Raw genomic sequence first — 25,665 nt, forward strand, 5'->3', positions numbered from 1 at the left:
CATCTGACTTCAGCTCAGGTCATGATCTCACGGCTCAAGGGTTCAAGCCCTGCGTCGGGCTCTGTGCTGACAGCTCAGAGCCTGGAGTCTGCTTTGGATTCTGTGTCTCCCTCTCTCTCTGCCCTTCCCCTGCTCAGGCTCTGTCTCTCGCTCTCAAAAATAAATAAACGTTAGAAAAAAAATTTTTTTTAACTGGAGAAAACATGAATGCATGCTTGAGTAATGGGACAACATGCAGGGAAGGTTTGTCTTCTTGAGAAGGGAACTGTAGGTCCAAGCCCACGACCGCCCCCTCTTGCCCCTGGTCTTCTGCCTGTGGGGAGATGCCAGCTGCAGCGGGGGGAGGTGAAGTCAAGCTGAGCTGAGAAGGCAGACAGCAGGGCTCAGGGCAGCTAAGGCGGCTGGAATTTATAAGGCAGGGTATCAGAGGAGATGGCCCTGTGGGGGGCAGGAACGGCAGAGATCTGTTAAGAGGACTTTCCACAGGTCCTCGGCCAAGGGCTTCAGAGAACATCTACAAGATGAGACCCCCACGGGGCCCAGATGTGTGCCTGCTGCCGTGGCACTGAGAAAATGCGAATACCAGAGGCGGTGCTGAGCTGGGAGGTGGTGCCGTCTCAAGCACTACGGGCCTTCGGTGGAGACGTCGTGGAGGTCATACTTTGGGGGTATGAAGGCCGTGAAGAACAGAGTTATAATCAGGGAACAAATAGGGAACTCAGCCGAGGAATGAAAACCTTGAAACAAAAGGAAGTTCTGAAGCTGTAAAGGATAGTGTTCAAAATGAAAATCACACAGGTGTGTATAATAGCAAATTGGAGACCATGGAAGAAAAGTTAATCACTTAAAGACAGATGAATAGAAACTACCTTATCCAGAGAATGAAGAAGAAGAAAGAAAAAAAACCCAACATTTTAAGGAAGAGACCTGTGGGACAAAATCAGATGGTCTAACATGCATGTAGTTGGGGCCCAGGAGGAAGAAGAGAAAGAAAATGGATCAGGAAAAAATATTTTAAAAAACAGTGGCTGAATATTCTCTCAGAGTGATGAGGAATGTCAACTTACATATTCAGGGAGCTCAGCAAACGGCCAGCAGGCTGAATCCAAAGACAGTGTCACAATACATCCTAGAAATCCCTAGATACATCACAGAAAAGCTGCCAAAACAAATATACCCCCCAAAATCTTAAAAGTAGCCAGCCTTTGAAAAGACATTACAAATATAGGGGACACTTAAATGCTCATGAGTACTAATGACAACAAACTTCTCTTTGGCCTTCCAGCCTTATTCTCTTTCTGCGTTCCAAAAAAAGCACTTGAACACGATCATTAAAGTACTAAAAGGAAAAATAAAAACAAAAACAACCTGTCAACTCCAAATTCTAAATCCAATGAGAATATCCTTCAAAAATGAATGTGAAACAAAAACATATTTGGGCACACAAAAGCTAAGAGAATTTTTCACCAATCAACTTTCAGTATGATAAATGCTAATGGAATTTATTTAAGCCAAAAGGAAGTGACTGGATTTAAACTTGGATCTAGGGGGGGAGACAATGAAGAACAACAGAAATGGTAAACATTTAGGTAAAAGTCTATTGTTTTACTTTCTTTCCATTTCTTTAAAACACATCTAACTGCTTAAGAAGGAGCATAATGATCATGATATTACCATTTTACTGTGGGATTCATAATGTATGTTACTGACAATATATGACTACATTAGCACAAAGGACAAGGATAGGCTTTTTTTTTTTTTTCATTTTTTTGTTTGCTCTCACTTCTTTTTTTTTTTTTTTTTTTTCAACGTTTATTTATTTTTGGGACAGAGAGAGACAGAGCATGAACGGGGGAGGGGCAGAGAGAGAGGGAGACACAGAATCGGAAACAGGCTCCAGGCTCTGAGCCATCAGCCCAGAGCCCGACGTGGGGCTCGAACTCACGGACCGCGAGATCGTGACCTGGCTGAAGTCGGACGCTTAACCGACTGCGCCACCCAGGCGCCCCAATCTCACTTCTTTTTTAATAGCAGTATAGTTGACAGGCATGTTACATTAGCACAACACAGTTATCCCAAAACTCTATGCATTATGCTATGCTTTCCACAAGTGTAGCTACCATCTGTCACCATACAACACTGTTACAATACCATTGACTGTGTCCCCTGGGCTGTGCCTTTCAACCCCATGACTTCTTCATTCCACAACTGGAAGCCTGAGTCTCCCTCTGCCCTTCACCTGTTTGCCCAATCTCCCCACCTCCTCCCCTCTGGAAACTGTCAGCTTGTTCTCTGTATTTATGGGTCTGTTTTCTGCTTTTTAAGAAATTTGTTCATTTGCTTTGTTTTTTAGATTCCACATATAAATGAAATAATTTGGTATTTGTTGTTCTTTGTCTGACTTATTTCACTTAGCATAATACACTCTAGGTCTTTCCACATTGTCACGCATGGCAAGATCTCATTCCTTTTTATGGCTGAGTGATATTCCATTATATATGTATATAATGTACCATAATATACATACACACATTATCTTTATATACATATATATCCATCCATCCCATATTTTCTTTATCCATTCATCTATGGATGGACTCTTGGGCTGCTAAGATTAATGGAATTATATTGTTGTAAGGGACTTATGTGTTACATCAAGAGGTACCTTTTTTTTTTTTTTTAATGTTTTCATTTACTTTTTTGAGACAGAGAGAGACAGAGCATGAGCAGGGGAGGGGCAGAGAGAGAGGGAGACACAGAATCCGAAGCAGGCCCCAGGCTCTGAGCTGTCAGCACAGAGCCCGATGCAGGGCTCGAACTCTCGGACTGCAAGATCATGACCTGAGCCGAAGTCAGCCGCTTAACCGACAGAGCCACCCAGGTGCCCCAAGAGGTACCTTATTAATTCTAATAGATTGTGATAAGGATACAAATTGTAATCCATAGAGCAGCATTAAACATTAATACAAAGAAGAACTAAAACAATTCAATAAAAGAACTAAAATGGAATACTGAAAAATATTTGCCAGGTAGGAAGACAGAAAGGAAGAAGAGAAGAAAAACAGTTAAAAAAAAAAAAAAAAAAGATTGGGCAAATAGAAAGCAAATGGCAAGACATAGATTTAAGCCCAACCATTTGAATAATTACAATGTACATGAACCAAACATAGCATCTAAAAGAAAGAGATTGTCAGGAAAACAAGGCAAGATGTTGCTATGCACTGTCTACAAGACAGACATTTAAATACACATGAAGACACTCACGAGCAAAATTGTATCCCCTGCAAAACTTCTATGTTGAGGCCCTAACCCCGCAGACTTCAGAATGTGACATATTTAGAGCCAGGGCCTTTCAAGAGGTAATTAAGTTACAATGGGGTTGTAAGGGCCGTCCTACTCCGACATGACTGGCGTCCTTATGAGAACAGGAGACCAGCACACACACAACAGAGACGGAGGAGCCACCACATAAGAACCCAGCGAGAAGGGAAGCCTCGGGAAAACCAAATACGGCACCTTGATCTTGGACTTCTGGCCTCCAGGATTGTGAGAAAATAAATTTCTGTTTTTAAGCCGCCATTCCTGTGGTATTTTGTTATCGCAGCCCTTGCAAACTGATAGAGGCACAGAGAGGTCTGAAGGGAAACAAATGAGCTATACCATGCAAACAGCAGAAGGAAGCTAACGTGGCTACATTCGTATCAAAGTAGGCTTCAGAACAAGGAATGTTGTCAGGGCTGAAAGGAGGTATGTCCTAATGCTAAAGGGGTCAATTCATCAGGAAGACATAACAATCCTAAATGTGTTTGACCTTATAACAGAGCGTCAAAAATAATGAAGCAAATAGTGGGAGAACTAAAGGGAAAAACCCACAGTCGTAATTGGAGATTCATGTCCTAAAAAATACTGCCTACCCCAAATTGCACAGATGTTCTGATTATGCTTTATAGTTTTATATTGTATATTTAGAGTTAATTTTTGGGAAGGAAGGGTCAAAGCTTATTATTTTCATATGTTTGTCCAGTTCCAACACCATTTGTTGAAAAATTTTTCCTATCCCCACTGAATTGCCTCAGCACTTTTTTTTTTAAAGTTGATGTATTTATTTAGAGAGAGAGGGAGTGTGTGTGCGTGCATGCATGGGGGATGGGCAGAGAGAGAGGGAGAGAGAGAATCCCAAGCAGGCGCTGCATGGGCAGCACAGAGCCCGACTCAGGGCTTGATCCCACGGACTATGAGATCATGACTGAGCGAAATCAAGAGCTGGATGCCCGATCTACTGAGCCACCCAGGTGCCCCAAATTGCCTCAGCACTTTTAGCAAAAATGAATCTAACATCTTTGCATGCATCTGTTTCCGACACTGCATTATTTTTCATTGATCTATTTGTCTATCTGTACATTGATACCATACAGTCTGTATTATTTTAGCTCCATAATGTCTTGGAATCAGTGTAGCCTGCCTCCTCCAACTTTGCTCTTTAAGATTCTTTTTTCTTTTTCTAGGTCCTTCACCATTCCACATCAGTAGTCAAAATAGCCTATTTATTTCTACAAATAAGGCTGTTAGGATTGTACTCTGGACTGAACTAAATCTATAGTACAGGGGCACCTGGGTAGCTCAGTGGGTTAAGCGCCCAACTCCGGCTCAGGTCATGATCTTGCAGTTTGTAGGTTCAAGCTCCTCATCAGGCTCTGTGTCAGCTGAGAGCCTGGAATCTGCTTCGGATTCTGTGTCTCCCTCTTCTCTCTGTCCTTCCCCCATTTGTGTGCTTGCTCTCTCGCTCTCTCTCTCTCTCTCTCAAAAAATGAATAAACATTAAAAGAAGAAAAAATTAAAAAATAAAAAAATAACTCTGTAGTTCACTTTAGAGTAGACTAACATCTTAACAACATGGAGTATTTCAATCACTATCATTCTGTCTGTAAATAAAGACATTTTTACTCTTCTTTTTCTCACCTGTAGCTCTTTTTCTTACTTTATAGGACTGGCCAGGACAATGTCAAGTAGTGTGAGCAGAATTTTTGCCTTGTTTCCAATCTTAGGAGGAAAGTGTTCAACATTTCACCATTAAGTATGTTTGCTGTAGTTTATCATGGATTATCTTTTTCAGGTTGAAGAACTTCCCTTCATTAGCCGTATCCCCCCAAATAAAGATGTGTCCTTTTTTAATTATCATTGAATTTGAAATAGGCAGTTATTTTTTAGGACATGAAAACACTAATCATCCAAGAAACAATTGATAAATTGGTCTTCATCAAAATTAAAATTTCTGCTCACTAGAAAAGTACTGTTAAGAAAATAAATATACAAGCTCAGAGAAGTTATCCAGTCTGTATCCAGAGTATATAATGACTTCCCATAAATCAATAATAGCAAAGATAAATATATTTGTAAGTGGATAAAATGCTTGAACAGACACTTCCATTAAAAAATTACAAGAAACAGGGGCACCTGAGTGGCTCAGTCGGTTAAGCATCCAACTTTGGCTCAGGTCATGATCTCATGGTTCATGAGTTCAAGCCCCGCGTCAGGTTCTGTGCTGACAGCTCAGAGCCTGGAGCCTGCTTCAGATTCTGTGTCTCCCTCTGCCCCTTGGCCACTTGCACTCTGTCTCTTGCATTGTCTCAAAAATAAACAAACATTTAAAACAAATTTTTTTTAATTACAAGAAACAGACACGTCCAAAAAACAGTTCCATAAGCACATGACTATGTGTTTCACATCAAAGTCATCAGGGAAATGCAACTTAAAGTTACAGTGAGATACCATTTCACACCCACCAGAAAGACTAAAATGAAAAGGACCGAAGACCCAAAACATCGGCAATGATGTAGAGCAACTGAAGCTCTCGTACGTTGCTGGTGGGAGCGTAACATGGTGCAGCCACCCCAGAAAACCATTCGATGGTTTTGTAAAAAGTTAGTCATACATCTACCAGCAATTCCCATCCTAGGTCTTGAAGCAAACGAAATGGAAACACAGATCCATGAAAATACTTGTACAGGAATATTTCTAGCAGCCTTATTCACAATAGCCCGGAAATGTAAACAACTCAACATGTCTATCAGTAGGAAGATGGGTGAACAAATTGCGGCATATTCACATAATGAAACACTACTCATCCACGAAAGTGTGCCCCACTGATATGCTCAACAACGTGGGTGAATCCTGGAGACACCATGTTGAGGAAAAGAACCAGACAGAAGAACGCATACCATATGATTCCATGTGTATGATGCTGAAGATTAGGAAAAAGTATTCTGTAGTAATGGAAGTCAAAACACTGGCTACCTGTGAGTGGACATTGGCAAGAAGAGGGTGCAAGGGGAGCTTTGGAGTAATGAAAGTGTCCTGGATTTGGATTGGAATGTTGGTTTTATAGTTGTATATATTTGTCAAAACTCATTGAATTGTAGGCTTAAGATCTGTGAGTTTCACTGTATGTAAATTTTATCTCGATAAATCATTTCAGGGCACCTGAGTGGCTCACTCGGTTGAGCATCCAACTTCGGCTCAGGTCATGATCTTGCAGTTTGTGGGTTCGAGCCCCACGTTGGGCTCTGTGCTGACAGCTTGGAGCCTGGAGCTTGTTTCAGATTCTGTGTCTCCCTCTCTCTCTGCCCCTCCCCCACTTGTGCTCTGTCTCTCAAAAATAAATAAATGTAAAAAAAATTTTAATATATCATTTCAAAAATAATAGCTGAGCCCTGGGAGGAAGTCCAGTGTCCTCCTCAGGAGTCGTCAGGGTGAGCTAACCTGGTCCACATATCCAACGTGGTCACATGGCTTCTCACTCTTGCTGGAGGCCTCTTCTCTGCTGATCCCCTTCTGACGGTCTCCTAATCCTTGGTTTGTTTCATACCCAGAGCTCAGACCCAGGAGACTTCTGTTTGTTTCTCCTTCAAGGTAGTTATCCTCAAAAGCTTAAAGGATTACCTAAAAGAACCAGAATGCAGAGAAAGAAACCTCTCTTTGCTAAGTGTTTGGTTAATTCTTTATATAATTCTTACTATGTGCCTGACATGGTTGTAAGTTTTTAAAAGATATTTACTCTATTAATCCTTACAACATTCCATGTGAATGTTACCATTACTAACCCCATATTACAGATGAGGAAATTTAGGTCCAGATAGTGTAAAGGCCTCCCCCAACATCACATAACTGGTCCACAGTAGGACTGAATTTGACTCTGGGGAATCTGGTTCCAGTTCATGCTCTGAACCACATTGCTGTGCTGCTCTTGGCTTCCTGTCTTCCCTTTCAGGGGTCCCTGCTGACTATCTATTCCTTTGCCCCCCAGCTTGTGCCCATGTTGCTGGGCCTCCCTGCCTCTGCCAAGCCAGAGTTCCCCCTTCTCAATGCCTTTCTTCCCAGATAAGGGCCCTCCCCTCTTAACCTCTGGTCCTCTGGCCTAATGTCCTTGCTGGAAGGAGAAAACCCCACCTATATCCTAGCAATCTCTACAGAGATGCCCACGGCATGGCATTCTTTCACACTGCTACACAGGATAAATACTTAAAATCCCAGTTCGCAGTCAGTTATATTTGAATTTCTCTGCTGGTTTAAAAGTTCAGCATTAAGTAAAGGAAGGTCTGCTCCAAAGACCTCCTTGAGCATCTGTCCTGGAACACAGAAACTCCTGCAGCTGTAACCCAGCATCTTCTTGTTCGTGCTGTATATGTAAAGGCCTCTTTGCAATCCTCCTATGTATTCCTGGGACCGTCAATAAATGGTATGAGCATGCTTTGAAAAGTGTAAAGTGCTGTATTCAAGTAAAGCATTATTATTTCTTTTTTTTTTTCATCTTCAGGAAGAGTTGTGAAATTAGGCCATAGAGACCTCTTTTTTGGAGCTCCCAAGGGCCCCATAAGTAACTCATAACTGAGAATTGTGATAACACTTAGAATTGTGTGTCAGGTTACTTTTTAAAGCTAAGGAAAATGTTTCTCACCCCACTCACTGCCATGGCAGGTCCCCTCTCCCAGCCCGAGGTGGTCCTGTCATTCTCCACCCAGGACTTTGTGTGATTTGGGCCTCTCTCTCTTCAAAGGATCAAAGTGCCCCTCAAGGAAGGAGATGGCCTGCAACCTCCACTGAGCTCTTTGCTGGAGGAGAAGGCACCCGACATCCAGCGTCTGCAGGAGGAGTGGCAAAGCCAGAAGGCCAGATTGCAAGCCCAGGTAGGACAGCCATGGGTGGCGGGGGGGGGGGGTGTGCCCTCACTCTGAGGGAGACCCTGCCTCCTTCTCATCCCTACAGACAGCCTTGGAAATACATGCAAGGACTGATTCATGGGGAGGGCACTCCGGGTCAGGGCAAGGTGGGATTCTTGGCTTCATTCATTCATTCATTTATTCATTCATTCAACACATCCTGTGGCTCATGAGTACCTGCCATGAGCCAGGAACCCTTCTAGATGCTTGGGATACATCAGTGAACAAGTTAAACAAAAGTCCTGCATTACAGCGTTTATATTACAGTAGAGGAAGTGGGTACAGACTGTAAATACTAGACATACAAATCAAGTAAAGCTCATGGTGTATTAAGAGGATGATAGAGTTTCAGGAAAAAGGAAAAGCAGAACACGATAAGAAGGATTGAGAGGCTATCTGGTGATGGGCGGGGGCGGGGGTGTAATACTAAATGGGATTGTCAGAGAAGACTTCAGTGGTCCCCTCTTTGGTTTCTCTTGGATAGTTTACATCCCAACCCCCCTGCCCCTCTCACCTGGCATCTGTGATTCTAGCCAGGAAGCCCCCCGGAGCCTGGCCATCCCCAGGTGTTTCAAGGTTACAGGTGCCCTCCTCAGAGTTCCCACAGATAAAGGAGGCTCAGCTGGGTTGAGACGCTCAGAACACTTACTTTTTTAAAAGTATCCCAGGAAGGGGGAGGGAGGGGAGCTAGCCTGAGGGCAGGATGCCCTGGCGGGCAGGTCTCCCAGATGCAGCAGGCTCTGGAGCAGTGCGCCAGCAGCTACCGGGCGGACCTGCAGGAGCTCAAGCAACTCTCCGACCACGAAAGGGAGAAGCTGCAGCACGAGCTCCAGGAGACCGTTCAGCAGAACCAGGCCATGAAAGCTCAGCTCGAGGCCTCCCACCAGCGAGCCTTGCGCATGCTTGAGAAGGCCAAAAATCAAGAGCTCAAGGTAAGGGTGATAGTTATGAGATCCACTATTTACTGAGCGCTCACTATGCAAGCACCTGCTAGGCACTACATGGGTGCCTTTCTTTTTGTACATTATCTCCAATCCCCACGTGAATCCTACAAGGTCAGTGTTCTCATGCTCCCTTTTTTCAGATGAGGAAAAAGGTTCAGAGAGGTTTATTAACTTACTTAGGGTCACACGACTAGTAAGCGGCCAAGGAAGGATTCACACATGGGTTCTGTTGTGCTTCTTGTGCTGCTTCTCCTTATTCGCGTGTGATCTTGATAACATGAGAACTACTTTCTTTATGACTTGGGCAATGTCGTGTGTGATGCATGCTGGGAGAGGCAGGCTTGGCCCAGAGGTAAAAACAGAGAGGACAGCTTGGAAAGTTGGGATGAGGTGGTGAGGCCCACGACAATGTGTAATCCAGCAGGAGCACTTTTCATCGATCTCCTACCTCCTGCTCTCTCAGGAGCTGAGTCTCCTACTATGTCACAACACACTGTCTTCCTTGGTCATGGCAGTCTGCATGCACTAACGAATGACTTTTTTATATGATCAGATCTACTAAATGAAGCTCCTTGAGGCAGGAGCCATCTGTATTTGTTCATCACTGATTCTTCACCTACTTCACAATAGTTGCTTAGTAAAGTGTCTCACTGAATTAAAGTCTCAAGTGTTTTTTTTTTAAGTTTATTTATTTATTTTGAGAGACAGAGAGAAAGCATGGGTCGTGGAGGGGTGGACAGAAAGAATCCCAAGGAGGCTCTGCACTGACAGTGCAGAGCCCAACACGGGCCTCGAACCCACCAACCATGAGTTCATGACCTGAGCCAAAGGAAACGCCTGGATAAACTAAGCCAGAGAGATTCTGAATTAGGAAATACCAGTCACAGAGGCTGGGGTGAGGCTTGGGTCTGAGAACAGGTGTAGGTGAGAATCTGTATACTGAGCCATTAGACAGACTGCTGCCACCTCTGTCCTGTCCCAGAAGTGCGTTCTCCTGCTCAGCTCCAGAAGGCAAGTAACTAGAACTTAGACCCCCTAAGTAGGAGACTGAAGAACCTTCTCTGGAGAAATTAAACCGTCCTGGAGAAAAGACCTGTAGATTCTCACATTTGTGGGCCTCTAGTAAAATTGCTGGTTGGCCATCTGGTCAACCTCCAGAGGGAGCCCACCACCCAGTAACTTTCAGTGCTTCATCTAAAATATGAAACGACAGCTAAACTTTTTTATGGAAGCCACTAACATGGAAGTTGGAATCCAAGAGTATGGAGGGAGAAAGAAAAGATGCAGAAGAAATGGTTAATGCAGTCAGAAGAAAAAGAGGAAAAAAAGCTTCTGAGGATTGATCTCCTCAGAATTAAAAGATGATATTTGCATCCGTGAAACAAGAACAACATGCTATTTGTAAAGGAGGGGCAATTAGAGTAAGGAAGAGCTCTTTATATTATATATATAATGTCAGAATTTCTAAAAATCAAGAAACGATTTATGTAAAAAATGAAGAAACTTTCTGGAAAGCAAAGATAGAAAGAACATGAAATGGATGATGGAGGAGAAGGAACAAGAAATGGAGAGACTAGATGTCAGCTAGGACCCTGATAGCTAACAAATGGGAGTTCCAGAAAGAGATAATGGAGGGGAGAGTATTTTCAAAGAAACAATGAAATCCTTAGACCTATATGAGAAGGACCCCTACCGAGGTTCTTCTTGAAATTTCAGGACACCAGGGAAACAGAAGCAATTCCAAAGCTTCTAATGCGGAAAAGCGATACCAGGCACAAAGTACTTGAATCAGAACGTCATCAGATATCTCCACAGCCAACACAAGAAGCTAGAAGCCAACGGGCGATTTTGAGAAATTTAATTAAAACTATTCATAAGTGTGAGAATTGATTACAAATATTTACTGGGATATGAAGTATTAGGAAATTTACCTTCTGTTATCAATTTATTGCCTCTCAGCTCCGAATTCATTCTTCAGTGCTTGTCCTGAAATAATGACCAGATTCTTGAAGCATTTCTCCTTTGCAGAGGGCTCAATATTAAGCTTTGTCAGTAGAGGGCGCTGGAAACACCTTGGAGGAGGAAAGAGGCTTCTGTTCCTGGTTCTGGCAGCTGTGTTTTTGCTGTTTCTGGCTTCATTTGTACAGTTGAACAGTGATGTGGCCGTGTGAGAACATCAGGTGTTACTCTGCCCCTGTAACCTTGCAGTGACCCCACAACCATGGCCAGTGACTACCTTCCTGTGGCCTCCCCTTGTGGACACAACACACTCCAGCCCTCACGCGTACACACCCTGACTCTCCCTGGGATCCTGCCAATGTCCACTGTTGCCTACAGCCCAGAGATCGTTCTGTGCAAGCCTCCTGAGAAAAATATTGTCTGCTCTGGCTCTCATGCCTTCATGGTGCCCCCATGTCCTCTGAGCATCACCAACTGTGGCTCATCTGTGCCATGGAGGGTTGTTCCTGCTTGACCAACTCTGGCCTGGGCAGCCCAGTGATCTTCTCCACCAGTGAGCTGCCAGCATGCCTTCTCCCACAAGGTCTGGACCCAAACTGGGGAAGGACTCCCCCCTTCCAAGTTATCCTTGTCTTGGGTGCTCTCTCTCAGCCTCAGGACACCTGGAGTTCTCTTTGCATCTCTAGAGTTACTCCCCTGTCATAGCACAATAGTTCTTTATATTGAGCTTCCCCAACTTAAAAGACTGTGTGGTTTCTGTCTCCTGTTGGACCCAGACTGGTATACCTTCCATGCGCTTTTTCTTAGGAAGTTTCTTGAAGAGTGGCCCACAAAAACAAGGGAGCAAACCAAGGATGAGGGAATAAGAGAGATCTAGGATAGAGGAATCCAGTGTAGGAGAAGGAAAAGGGAGGAGCTCAGCTATGCTGCTGGCTGAGCCACAACTCAGTGTGGGCTGGAGCAAGAGGACTGAGGTCCTGGGAGAAGGGCTCTGGGGGAAAATAGAACTGATGGATTCTCTGATCAACTTGGCCACGTGGAAAGTTGTATTGGCAGTGTTTGCACACACACACATGTGGGTTTTTGGATTTTTTTTCATGTTTATTATTTATTTTGAGAGAATGTGAGGCAGGGAAGGGCAGAGAGAGAGAGAGAGAGAGAGTCCCAAGAAGGCTTCATGCTGTCAGCACAGAGCCCAACACAGGGTTCCATCTCATGAACCGCAAGACCATGACCTGAGCTGAAATCAAGAGTCGGATGCTCAGCCAATTGAGCCACCAGGAGCCCCCCAACACACACACACACACACACACACACACACAGACACACACACAGACACAGACACACACACACACACACACACACACAGACACACACACAGACACACACACACACACACACACACACACACACACACACAAATGTTTTACAAAGCTTTTAGATGTTATAGGAAGTTTTAGCCAAATATTCCAAGAAAGCTAAGCAACGTTTTTTAAGCTTAGCGAAGAAAGCTAAGCAAGTTGTTTTAATACAAGGAAAAAGAAAAAGTTGTGCAGGTAGGCTTTAATCATAATAGTTTATTTCACTTGGGAATGAACTGTATTTACTCATAATAATAAAGGTATTGAATTTATGTCACTATACTGAAAAAGTAATTTAATGAAATATGAGGAATGGAAGGGGGAGAGTGTATGAGTCCTGAAATCCTCATCTACCCTAATGGGAAGATAATTCCTAATGTCTAAAACAACTAAGATGAAGCAGAATGGAGATTCTAGCCTGGTGATGGTGGTAAATCCCAGAAGAAGCAATGAGATTTGTCATTGGCGGCCTCCAGAGAACAGAGGGAAGAGAGGAAAAGGAGGGTTCCAAGGTGCTGGTTTTCCTTACTTTTAATACTATTTAGCCCTTTATACTATGTGTATTCATTGCCCTGATAATTGCCCTGATTCATTGCCCTGATAAAAATAAGCTTTAACAAAAAAAGAAAAATGAAACAATGCATGTGGACTACTTGGCACTTGGTAGGTGTTCAAAAAATGTGAGTTCTCTTTCTTCTTTCACAAGAGCTCAGGTTGATGAGATCCTAGGCTGTTAGGTGGTGGGTAATTCTGGCCTTTGTGTTTTCCTGAACTTTACCCATTCAGGCTGCAGACCTTGACCCCTGATTTCAGGCAGAGGAAGCAGGGAGGCATGGCCCACTGGTGGGGAGGAGAAGTTCCAGGGGCTTTGGTTGATTGGAAGAAGGAACATGTGAGGTCTGGCCTCGGGAGAGGGGGATATCCTGCACTTCTTAGCTCCAGTCCCTGGAGACCCTGCAGGCTCACGGGGTCCTTGTTGCTGGCTCAAATCTGATGGTTCCAAATGACACCAAAGAAAGCAAGTTCCAATTCTAATTAGAAATGGCAGATAGAGGGGCACCTGGGTGGCTCAGTTGATTTTCAGACTTCAGCTCATGATCTTGCAGTTTGTGAGTTCAAGCCCCGCATCGGGCTGTCAGCACAGACCTTGCTTTGGATCCTCTGCACCCCCCCACTCTCTCTGCCCCTCCTCCACTTGCATGTTCTCTCCCTCTTTCTCTGTCTCAAAAATAAATAAACATTAAAAAAAAAAAGAATGAAATAGCAGATACATAGTCATTCCTGGGACAGGATAGTGATGAAGGGTGGGATGCATGCGTTCAAATCCTGGGTCTACCACTTATGAAGTGTGGGCTCAGGCAGTCACTCAGCTTCTTTGTGCCTCAGTTTGCTCATTTATCAAATAATAGCTAATAGGACCATTGAGAGCATCAAAAGAGATAATACATGTCAAGTACTTAGAACCATATGTGGCTAAGAGCTTGTCTTTGTCCATTCAGGCTACTGTAACAGAATACCATGGACTGAGTGGCTTGTAAACCACAGAAATTTATTTCCCACAGTTCTGGAGGCTGGAAGTGCAAGACCAAGCACCTACTGGTTTAGTGTCTATTGAGAGCTCACTTTCTAGTTCACAGACACCTGTCTTGCTGTCACCTCACATGGGAGTAGGGGCAGGGAGCTTTTTAGGACGTCCTTTACAGGTGCACTGATTTATGAGGGCTTCACCATCGTTGACCTAATCACCCCCAGAAGCTCCACCCCTAATACCATCATTTTGGGGATCAGGTTTCAACATATGAATTGGGGGGATGGGAGGTATAAACATCCTGTCTATAGCAGAGCTCAAGTTTTTGAAGATCCCCTGTCACTGCTCACTCATGATTCTGCAGTTACTTATTGAGCAGTGACCGCAAACTACCACGGTGCTGAGCTCCAGAGATTCCAAGATGATAACACACTCCTGTCTTTATGGAGCTCACCTCTAGGGGGAAAGGCAACCACTCAAACAGGCTGCTGTAATTCAGTGAGTTGGAGCTATGAGGCAGTTGCCCAAGGTATTTGGGGAGCACAGGGAAAGGAGACTTTGCCCAGGATGGGGCACGGAAAGAATGATGTTGTGATTTATAAAAAGAAATATTATTTAGTCTTAGTCTCATTTCTGACACAGAGCTCCTAAAACTCTTGGAACTTCCTAAGTGATGAGAGCAGCTAAGGTGTCTTTTGTTATGTTAAGGAGGTGGCTTCTGGACCCCACCTGAGGGTTGGGGAGCTGGTGGCCAGGGGAACCAACCTTAGGATTGGAGGGTTGGAACTTTCAGTCCCACCCCTGACCTCTGGGGAGAGGCTGGAGATCCAATCAATCAAATGGCCAATGATTTAATTAATCATGTCTATGTGATGAACCCTCTTAGAAACCCAAAAGGAGGGGGCTCAGAGAGCTTGCAGGTGGGTGAACACATCCAAGTACCAAAAAGGTGACACACTCCAGTTCCCTGGGAACAAAAGCTCCTGCGCTTGGGACCGTCCCAGACCTCTTCCTGCACGTCTCTTCATCTGGCTGTTGATTCATACCCTTTAATATCCTTTGCAAGAAATCGATAATCTAGTAAGTAAATGGGTTTCCTGAGTTCTGTGAGCCACTCTAACAAGTTAATCGAATTCAGGGAGGGGGTCATGGGAACCTCTGACTTATAGCTAGTTGGTCGGAAGCACAGGTAACAACCTAGTCTTGCAATAGTTACCTGAAAGGAGGAGGAAATATCAGAGTCTGAAAAGCAGGAGACTCTTCTTTCTTATTAAATAAACTCAGCACCGTTTGAGTTTCCCATGGGAGGAGTAAAACTGGTCCCGTTTCTAGGAAGCCAAAGGCACAAGTAAGCATCTGGAGGCCCTGCTACATTCAGCTAGCTGCCTGGGGGTGGGGGTGGGGGGGGTGGGAGGTGGGAGGGCTCAGTGCTCCCCAGCAGGAGCCTCCTGCCTTTGCTGAAACCCCATTTCTCATTGGGCCCAGGACCGCTGCCGCCCAAGGTTGCGATCCTGCCCCCAACTTTACCTGTCTGCAGTCAGGTCAGTCCCTGCAGCTGGCTCTTAAAAAGGGGGAGGGAGGCGATATTTGCCGCATCTTTCCTGTGTGACTTTCAAAAACCAGTCCATCTCCCCCAGCCTCAATTTCCTCATCTAACAGGTGGGCTGTGTCTTAACTGGAATTCTCTGTTGTAAACAAACAAACAAAAAATAAAAAACAGAAACTTAATACATTTCCTATCGCTGCTGTAACACATTGGTGGCTGAACACATCAAAGATTTATTGCCTGACAGTTCTGGAGGTCAAGGTGTTGGCAGGAATGTGCTCCTTCTGAAAGCTCTCAGGGAGGGTCTGTTTTCCTGCCTCTTGAGGCTTCTAGAGGCTGTCTGCTTTCCTTGGCTCCCAGCCCCTTCCTGCATCATCAAAGCCAGCAGCCTAGCATGGAACATCTTCCGATACCCGCCTCCCTTCCCCTCTCCCCCATCACCCTCTCAACTCCTCTTCCCCTCCCCTCTCCCTCTGCTTCCTCTTAGCACCTCTCCTCTCACTGGCTCTCCTGCCTCCCTCTGGTAAGGACCTTTGTGACCACATTGGACCCTCCCAGATAATTTGGGATAATCTCCCATTTCAGGATCCTTAACTAAATCACACCTGCACACTCCTTTTACCATGTAAAGTAACATATTCACAGAGATTATTCCAGAGATTCCAGTAACATATTCCAGGGATTCCCACGTGGACATCTCAGGGACCATTCATGGTTCCTACCCCAGAAACCACCTTGAGCTAGCTTTGCTGTGGACAGATTTCTATTAAAGTTTACACAGGGGCGCCTGGGTGGCGCAGTCGGTTAAGCGTCCGACTTCAGCCAGGTCACGATCTTGCGGTCCGTGAGTTCGAGCCCCGCGTCAGGCTCTGGGCTGATGGCTCGGAGCCTGGAGCCTGTTTCCGATTCTGTGTCTCCCTCTCTCTCTGCCCCTCCCCCGTTCATGCTCTGTCTCTCTCTGTCCCAAAAATAAAAAATAAATAAATAAATAAATAAAGTTTACACAGCTGCTCATAGAACCCGCTTTGGGTGTTTGATATATAAGAGAGTTTCAATAAATGAATGTTGAGTAAAAGAATGACTGAATGAATGAAATAATTATAAATGAAGTAAGTAATAAAAGAATAAGTGAACCTAAAGGCAGAGACCCAGCCAGTTCTGAGGACCAGACTAGACCAGAGACTGAAGAAGTTATACGGGCCCCTCCTTCTGTCACTGCTGCTCTGCTCTGCACTCAGCCTTTGGCTGTCCTCACACACAGCTCTCTGCACCTCTCTGGTCCTGGGGCAGGTGCGAGTGAGATGGTCACCTCACTCCTCCGAGTGTGTTAAAATGAACCAACCAGTCAGTGTCTGTCTGTCTGTTTCTTGCTCACTCTCTCCCTGGCCTCCTAACACCAAATTCCCAATGACTGGCTCAGGTTAGAACAGGTGTCCACTCTGGTCTAATCAGCTGTGGTTTGGGGTCAGGTTCACATGGCACAAAATGGCTGCTGGGGCCCAGCTGTCACTGTCATCCCAGATGGGTTGGGGAATGTCCCCTGTAGCCTGATAAGGCCTCCACCCAACAGTGGTGAGTGCTCTGCGCGCCCTGGTGCAGAGGCAGAACTTGGCAGAGGGGACAGGTCTCCCCTCCGTTCCCACTTTCTCCCACTTTCCCCCCCGCAGGCCGCAGAGGAGCGCCTGAAGAAGGAAGCCAGCCACAGCCTGCAGATTCAGCACCAGGCTCACCGGCTGGAGCTCCAGGCCCTGGAGGAAAAGGCCCGGCAGGAGCTCCAGGGAGAGCGGGAGAGGACGCAGGCTCAGCAGGCTCTCGTGTTAGGTAAAGAGCCAGCCAGCCGCCCCTGGGAGGGCCTGGCTACCCCGCCGAGTCCGCGCGTGGACACCTGGGGCAAGATGGGGCCCGGGGGTCTGTGGGCACACAGGTCAGGGTGGGACACCGGGGTTGGGAGGCGGGTGTCACTGCCAGTCTCAGTTTCCTTTTCTGGAAAGTGGAGTCACAGTTGTCCCTACCTCATAGGGGCGTTGTGTGGACTTGAAGAGAGATTAAATATAAAGTGCCCAGCATATGACAGGAGCCCAGTGAATGCGGACTGTAGTGTAGGTTTTCTGCTATCCCCAAGCAGAGCGTTCCTATGAAACGTGTCATGAGCCGAAATGGCAAAGAGCGAAGAAGCAATTACCATTAATTTAAATGGAAGAAATTTTGAGCGTTCCCAGGCCCCCCAAATCACCTCTCTGAGGCTTTCCTCATACCGTAGGACACATCTGGCTAACGGATGGACACAATAGAGAAACAGCCCAGATGCTCACAGACACCGCTCGGAGCCCCGGTGCTTGGGCCCGAGATGCTGGGTGTGGTTCCCGCGGAAGGCGCTGGGGGGCGCGCGCTGCCTCTGGACCTCTCCCTGCAAAATCAGCAGTGAACGCTGTTGTCGCTTTTCACTTTGTTATATAAAAATTAAAATCCTCTTCAGATTTCTCTGGGTTAGTGAAAATAGGTTCTAATGTAGGTGAACTTTTTTTTAAGTTTAAAAAAAATTTTTAACGTTTATTTTTGAGAGACAGAGACAGAGACAGAGCACGAACGGGGGAGAGGCAGAGAGAGAGAGAGAGAGAGAGAGGGAGGTGCAGAATCCTAAGCAGGCTCCAGGCTCTGAGCGGTCAGCACAGATCCTGATGCGGGGCATGAACTCACAAACTGTGAGATCATGACCTGAGCTGAAATCGGATGCTTAACCGACTGAGCCACCCAGGCGTCCCTGGAAGTGAACTTTTGAAAAGTAGAGGCACCTGTATTATCACCATCATCATTATTATTAAATATAACCACATCGCTGAGCCTTCATGAGAGTTTCATGGGATTGTCTCAACCTCTCATTTCCGTTCGGAAGATTCCTGAAAATCTGGGCAACTTACACCTCCAGACTCCTGTAGTTACTCTGCTTCCTTTGCCTACCCGGCCCCCCATGATCCTCAGCATGAAACTCACCTCCTCTTTCCACATCCAAAACCAGTCATACAAAGCATTCTGGAAGTTACCAGAAGCAGTAAAGATCTCCTGAGTCAAATCGTCTGGACTTGAAGCCCAGTTCCAACACTCACTAGTTGTGTGACTTTGGGCAAGTTACTTACCTACGCTGTGCCTCAGTTGCTCATCTGTAAAATGGGAATAACAGCATCCACCTAGTGTGCTACACAGATGTGGCTGACCCTAGAAACTTCTGTTTTTGTAGATCAACTTTTCCCTCATTTTCTCATCTTCCTTCTCTCTTTTTTAAAAAATATTTTATTTTTATTTATTTATTTTGGGACAGACGGGGGGGGGAGGGGCAGAGAGCAAGGGAGAGAGAGAATCCCACGCAGGCTCCGCACTGTCAGCACCCGAGCCTGATGCAGGGCTTGAACTCTTGAACCGTGAGATCAAGGCCTGAGCAGAAACCAAGAGTCAGATGCTTAACTGAGCCACCCAGGCACCCGCCTTTCTCACTCTTAGGAGCAAGACAAATGCCTCCCCTTATTTCATGCCTAGCATTAAAGATCATATTGGCCTTACTAAAGAGGCAGATTACACAAGATAAGGCCCAGAGTGTACCATATGTCTCAGGTACACGACAAAATTCAGATCCGGTTGGACACCCCTGGTGATTCCAGCACCCAACAGCAGGTGTCCGTGCTGCCTGTCCCCTGGCCCCTCTGATCCCACAATAGCCTGGTCCTTTCCTGGACAAAAGAGTCAGGAGAGACCCTGGGTACATGCCGGGATTCTCAACACAATCCCAGGAAGAAGGGGGTCGGTGGACTCTATAACAATGAGAGCGAATCACTGGCTTTATGAGTGGTATTGGGTGGGTGAGAGCACCTGCCACAACAAGGGGGTATTAGACATTCCTGGTCCCGATTAGCTACTGCACTGTCTGTATGAGACACACCTGACCTGCTGGTCAGTGTGTGAGGCGCAGGGAGTGTCCATCAGATTACCTGATACACTGGGGTGGAGACCCAGACATGCTGGACGGACAGGTGGATGGGTGTGGAGGGAGGAAGGGAGGGAGAAGGAGGGCAGGGGAGAGAGTGGGTACTAAATGAGCCCACTGTAGTTATGCTTTGCTAAAGAGTTTTATTGCACATATTTTTGTGATGAGGGATTTCAAAATATTGCATTGGGTGTGGATTTTTTTTAAAGAAAATAAGCTGTAGAAATCACTATATTAAAATCCTAGTGGGGAAGAAAGATGATCAAGTAAAATTTTCAACATATCATCAGAATAACTAAGCTTTGCTGTGTTTGATATACTCTAACTTTCAGAGAAGTAAGTTTATGGGAAGTGTTTTGCAATGGATATGCTTTTACACTGTCATTAATTTCCACTCTAAACATCACTTGGTTATTTAACAAATGTGTGTGGAGTATTTGCCCTGTACTATCTTATGGCTATCTTATGGCTTACGGAATTATTGGAACGACGTTTCCAAAGTTAATTTGCAATAACTAAAATACAGAGTCTCGAAAGTCCGTAACAGGAAAGTATCAAACTTACTAGCCTTGAAAATCATCTTCTCTTTAAGAAATGACAGTCCTTCCTTCTGCAGAGTCCCTGAGGCAGGAGCTGTCGGAGCAGCGGGCCGCCTGCTCTGGGCACCAGAAAGACCTGGAGGTGCTGCAGGCTGAGCTGAGGGCTCTGGGCAGCTTGGGCAAGCCGCAGGCCACCGCCCAGTGTCCAGGGGACAGTGAGGACCGCGCTGTCGCTGCCGAGGTCAGCACCCCCACTCTGCCCACACCGCACCCCTCTGGGAGCAGTGTCCAGGCTGCAGAGAGAAACTCCTAAAGGAGGGGCCCCGGGTGCTCCTCATTCCCGTCTGAAATGGGGAAGAGCCTCTCTCCACGGTGCTGGGAGACACTCGATGGGCTTGTAGGCTCCCGTTTTGAAAAGCAGAACACAAGTTTTTTGTGCTGCGTGTTATTTTTAATGCAGATACAGTAGCATTTCAGAGTGTCACTGCCTGATAGGCCCTGGAGACAGTCAGGGTCACTCCCTCAAATCTGCAGAGAATGTCTCAGAACACCTTTCCAGACAGACTCCCTGTCTGCTCCCATGAGTGGGAGCTGCCTTTTTGTCACTGAGGTTCAACACTGACTCTCTTTGAGCCTCGTAGTCAGACTTGGCCCATCAACCCCTTCCGGGTACATCCATATTCCCACATGGCTGGCAGTACAGTGACCTCCTAACAGCCCAGGCCTCTCTCCCCACTCAGCCCACCATGTACCATATGGTGTCAGCTATTCATCTGTATAAAGGCTTCAGTGACTCCCTATTGCTATCAGAATGAGCTCCAAATGCCTAAGCCTGGCAAGGAAAAGCCTTCACCCACTGGCTGCACTTTGTACCTTCAGTTGTATCCCCTTCTGCTCTCAACGTGGGGTCTGCATCCTGCCTCTGGGCCTTTGCATGTGCCCACTCCCTGCTTGGGATGCCGTCCTCCCTCAGTGCCCAGCTTACCCTCTGTGCCAGTGGTCTCCTCTCCAATTTTAGTATATGTGCCGCCGAAGTCAGCTCTAGGGGGCTCCCCTCCACACCTGGGACCCCACCAGTCTCTGAGTACTTCTGGTTATAGTTCAGCTGGCACTGGTGTCTACCGCATGGCCCTGTTAGGGAGCCAGCATATCATGCGTGTTCTTCGTGGATGTTCTCAACTGGATTAGGAGTCTTTCGAGAATCAGCCATGTCTGCCTCATTTCATCCCTGCCCCCACTCAGCACTCTGCCCGAAGACTGCACACGGGAGAGTCTTCTCCAGGGTTTGCGGTGGCCAACAGTGGGTTCATGTCCCAGCCCTGCTGAAGATCCGGGGGACGTGGTCATCGTTTGCTCAGGATTGTGCCAGTACTGAGCACCTGAAGACAATCTGTGTTTAATGAGAAATTTAGTATATGTGCTGCCGAAGCGAGCACGTTTAATGAGAAATTTAAATGATGACTCACAAGGAGCTCAGCCCAGTCAGTAAAGTCTAGCAGAGGGAAGACAGAGTGTGCCCCAGTAAGCATTCTAGATTGGTGGGAGCCACCCGTACCTATGGGAGGGGGCAGGAGAAATGTGGGGTCGTGACGTCTGCAATGACAAACTCCCTCCCCAAGTGCTATGGATCCTTGGATGGGTGGGATGACACCCGGCCACCAGGTGCCAGCCTTGACCTTCACCTCATTGGAGGGAAGCCCTGACCCCTCTGGGAGGAATAGCAGGGCCTCAGATGAAAACCCACACAGAGAAGAAAGGTGGGGGCGTGAGCCAGGAGGAAAGCAGCCCTGGGCAGCACGAGTGAAAGACGGAAGGGAGGGTACCCAGTACAAGGATGCGTCCTTAAGTTGGCCACCACTGCAGGTAAGTGGTGTCCCACCTGCTGGGATCTTCCGAGGAGCCCTGTGAGATCATCCTCATACCTGTCCCAGCTTGGGACAGAGGGGGATGCATTTATCCGGCAGGTTCTTTCTCCCATTAGTCAAGCATGGCCCCCCAGGACCTTAACCAAGCTCTTCCTTAACCAAGCTCTTCCATGGCCCCCCAGGACCTTAACCAAGCTCTTCCATGGCCCCCCAGGACCTTAACCAAGCTCTAACCATGGCCCCCCAGGACCTTAACCAAGCTCTTCCTTAACCAAGCTCTTCCATGGCCCCCCAGGACCTTAACCAAGCTCTAACCATGGCCCCCCAGGACCTTAACCAACCAGGTGAGTGCCAGGTGCCCACCTGCCCATGGGTGTCACACACACACAAGCCCCAGGGCAGGAAGCAAGAGGTGTGGGGCATGGGCCACAGATGTTCCCTGGGCAAAGCTGTTCTGTGTGGAATGAACAAACGCAGAAACCTTCAGGCATGTTTGAGTGAACTTGAAAACTGTAACATTCACTAACCAGGGGTTAACCCTGACCCCATTTCATTTGGACATAGATTTTTGAATTTCTATCTGAACCACTGGCGTTCAAGTATCATTTCATTTAGCAAGCATTTATTTGGCCCCTTCTGAGCCCAGCCCCCGAGCCAGGTGCCATCAGATTGGAAAACTCGAGGGGAGACTGTGCCTTCGGGAGGCCCTCCCAGGCTAGTGGAGGAGACCACCATTAAACAAATGAGCGCACTTCGGTGTAATCGCTCCACGGACGGGATCGGGATTCGGTGATAGCAGAGGAGAGCGGGCTTGTCGCTTCTTCCCCGAGGCAGTGCTGTTGAAGTGGGGAGGGCGCTCTGGGTGGAGTGTTTGGCTTGCCTTGAGTCACGTTCCTGGCTCACCAACGTTATTAGGCTTTGTGAGGGCGGATCTGGCCAACTCGGAAAGCGGGAAAACCTGAAGAGCCTGGATGTGAGCTCCTCAATCGGGAGCAGGAGGCTGGTGAGGGCTCCAGGCTGGGCGGAGCACGGGTCCCCGTCCTTCGGCGGCGCATCTGGGGCCCTTGGCGCCTCCTGAAAACGCCTCTCCTCGGTGCTTCTCCCCAGGACGCGGGCGGCCCGGGCCAGGCGGGCTCCCCGAAGGGCGCCGCGGAGCCGGGTCCGAGCGAGGGCTGCGACCCCTGGGAGGAGAACTCGCAGCTCAAGGACGCAGTGCAGCGGCTGCGGGCCGAGGTGGAACAGCATCAGCAGGAGGCGCTACAGCTCCGCGAGCAGCGCAGGTCGGTCTCCCGGCGGGGCCGGAGCTCCCTTCTCCCTCGCTCCCTCCAGCGCCCCGGGGTGAGCCTCTGAACCTAAGGCTCACCCCCTGGGCTTCTCCGCAAAGGAAAGACTCCCTAACACGCTAGCACTTCCCTGATGTTACTCCCGACGCATGAAAAGGACCAGTGCTCTAGGAATTCGTCTCAAAACTGCACGGTTTGCCCTGGGGTAGAGGAGGGAACGCTGTTTCCTACAAATCAAAGAATTTCTGGGATCAGACCTTACCGTACTAGAAGTCCCTTCAAAACCAGCCTTAGGGAGGCAGTGCGGTGAAATAGCTCAAGCGGTGCGGTGTGAGCTCAGGCGAGTCCGCGAGCTTCTCCACGCCCCCGCCCTCATCCGCGAAGGAGGTAAGACCGCCACCTCTCAGGGCTGTCCTGGAATGCAGTGACATGTGAGCAGGATTTAGCACCCGCCCCGGAATGCATGGAGGAAGCGCTGGGTGAACCGCTGTTACTTTGTTCTGGACATGTGTTAGCATGATTCATCCTTGCACTAACCCTGGAAGGTAGCCACTATCATCACACCCATTTAACAGGTGAAGAAACTGAGCAGGGTGTGGCTTGCCTTAGGTCACACAGCTAGGAAGTGATGGAGGAAGACCTACCCCCCATCCCTCCCTGCCTTTCAACACTGGACTGGTGACTCCCCAGGCCTCAGAGTCCCAAGGATCAGTAATTCCGATACACAATCTCAGCCTCCAGGCCTCCATTTGCCCCCCGTGAAGGGAGGATTTCCCAGAACCCTCCAGAGCTGTCCTCCACTGCTTGCCCCTGAAGGCTTCACAGTCCGGTTTCTCCTTCATGGGATGCTGGGACAGGAGGTGCTGAGAAGGGGTCCCACAAGCAGGGTTTATCCTGGACCCCACAACTCAAGAGATCCCAGGTCTCCTTCCCAGCATCCTGACCTCATTCATAACCACCCCTGCCCATTGCCTCCCACCCCAGGCACCCAGCAGAGCGGGGAGAAACCCCAGTGCCCAAGAGGCTCAGTCCCTAGAGCCTGGGCCAGCCCAGCTATGCTTCCCTCCACCCACAGGCTGCTGGAGGAGGATCAGCAAGCCCAACGGGCCCGGGAGACGGAGAAGCTACGCCAGGAACACCGGAAGGAGATGCAGGCCATGGTGGCGGATTTCAGCAGTGCACAAGCCAGGCTCCAGGCCCGGCTGGCTGCCCTGGAAACTGAGTAAGTGAGGCCTTGGGCCCCAGGTTAGGAGGCACTTGTAGAGGTACATTTTATTAGGGCGGCCAACTCATCCCACTGTGCCTGGGACGCTCCCAGTTTTAAAACTACAAGTTCTGAGTTCCAAAAGCACCTCAGTCCTGGGCAATTGGGGATAGTTTGTTACCCCCCATCATTTTATGAGACTGCATTCTCTCCATGCAGGGCACTGGGAATCTGTGAGGAATGAACACTGCCTTAATGGCTTGGTTTGACCCCTCACCCTGGGAAGAAATCAGCGGGATCAAGTCTACTTTTTAATGAACATTTGCCCCATTCTAACATGCATCACCTCACTGAATCTTCACAGTCTCCTTCATGGACAGATAAAGAAACCGAGGGGGTCTTGTGCCTGTATGCATACATCTTTATTACTTATTCAGCAGATGTTTATTAAGAGCCTACTGTGTGCCTGGAGTTACAGCCAGAACTAAACAAAGACCATGCTCTCATAGAGCTCAAAAATTCTCGATGGGAATTCAGACAAGAAATAAACAGATGAATATTTTTCATATCAGGTACTGGAAGTGCTAAAAGAAAAACGGGATCAGTGTCTAGGGAGTGGCAAGGGTGGGCAAGGAAGGCTTGTCTAAGGAGGTGACATTTAAGCACAAGGAGGCGAGGGAATGAGAGAGCCGTTTGGAGGAGGAACATTCCAAGTGGACACAACAGCAAGTACAATGGCCCTGGGGCCTGCTTCACATGACTGAACAGCCAGGAATAAGTGAGAGGGTGAGTGGCAGGAATTGAGATTGGTGGGCTAGCTGGGAGGGATGAAGGAGACCCGCACTAAACAGGAAGGAGTTTGGATGTGTTCAAGATGCACTGGAAGCCATTGCAAGGCTTTGAGCAGGAATGACATGGTCAGATTTACCTTTCAATAAGGTCACTCTGGCTGCTGAGAGAAGAGACTAGGGGGTCAGGGTTAGCAGCACGGAGGTGGAAGATGACAGGTAAAGCCACCTGCCCAAGGTCAAGCCGCACTAAGTGAATCTGTTACCTGTCTGTGCTCTTAAAAACATGTTCTCCACTGTCTCCAGTACAAAGCAAACCATCCAGAATCCAGAGTGAAAGGTTTTATCAGCTACCATCTAATGGGCACTTACCACAGGCCAGGCGGCCATTATCTCGCTGAATGCTCAGAACCACCCAGTTTCGTGCCCCTTTTAAAGAATAGGGAACTGATGATC

At 47.5% G+C, this 25,665-nt stretch overlaps 1 protein-coding gene across 3 annotated transcripts in view; it reads left to right on the forward strand.

Annotated features, from left to right (window-relative positions):
* Positions 1-25,665, forward strand: part of FAM184B (family with sequence similarity 184 member B) — a 184,637-nt gene that overhangs the window by 147,542 nt on the left and 11,430 nt on the right. For all 3 annotated transcript variants that reach the window (XM_045474438.1, XM_045474440.1, XM_045474439.1), the window contains 6 exons: positions 8,054-8,183; positions 8,936-9,148; positions 17,222-17,375; positions 20,147-20,310; positions 23,042-23,214; positions 24,293-24,439. In XM_045474438.1, the coding sequence (XP_045330394.1) occupies positions 8,054-8,183; positions 8,936-9,148; positions 17,222-17,375; positions 20,147-20,310; positions 23,042-23,214; positions 24,293-24,439 (981 nt within the window). The remainder of the gene's footprint in view (positions 1-8,053; positions 8,184-8,935; positions 9,149-17,221; positions 17,376-20,146; positions 20,311-23,041; positions 23,215-24,292; positions 24,440-25,665) is intronic.

The sequence above is a fragment of the Leopardus geoffroyi genome, chromosome B1, assembly GCF_018350155.1.
Source record: "Leopardus geoffroyi isolate Oge1 chromosome B1, O.geoffroyi_Oge1_pat1.0, whole genome shotgun sequence".
Taxonomy (NCBI): domain Eukaryota; kingdom Metazoa; phylum Chordata; class Mammalia; order Carnivora; family Felidae; genus Leopardus; species Leopardus geoffroyi.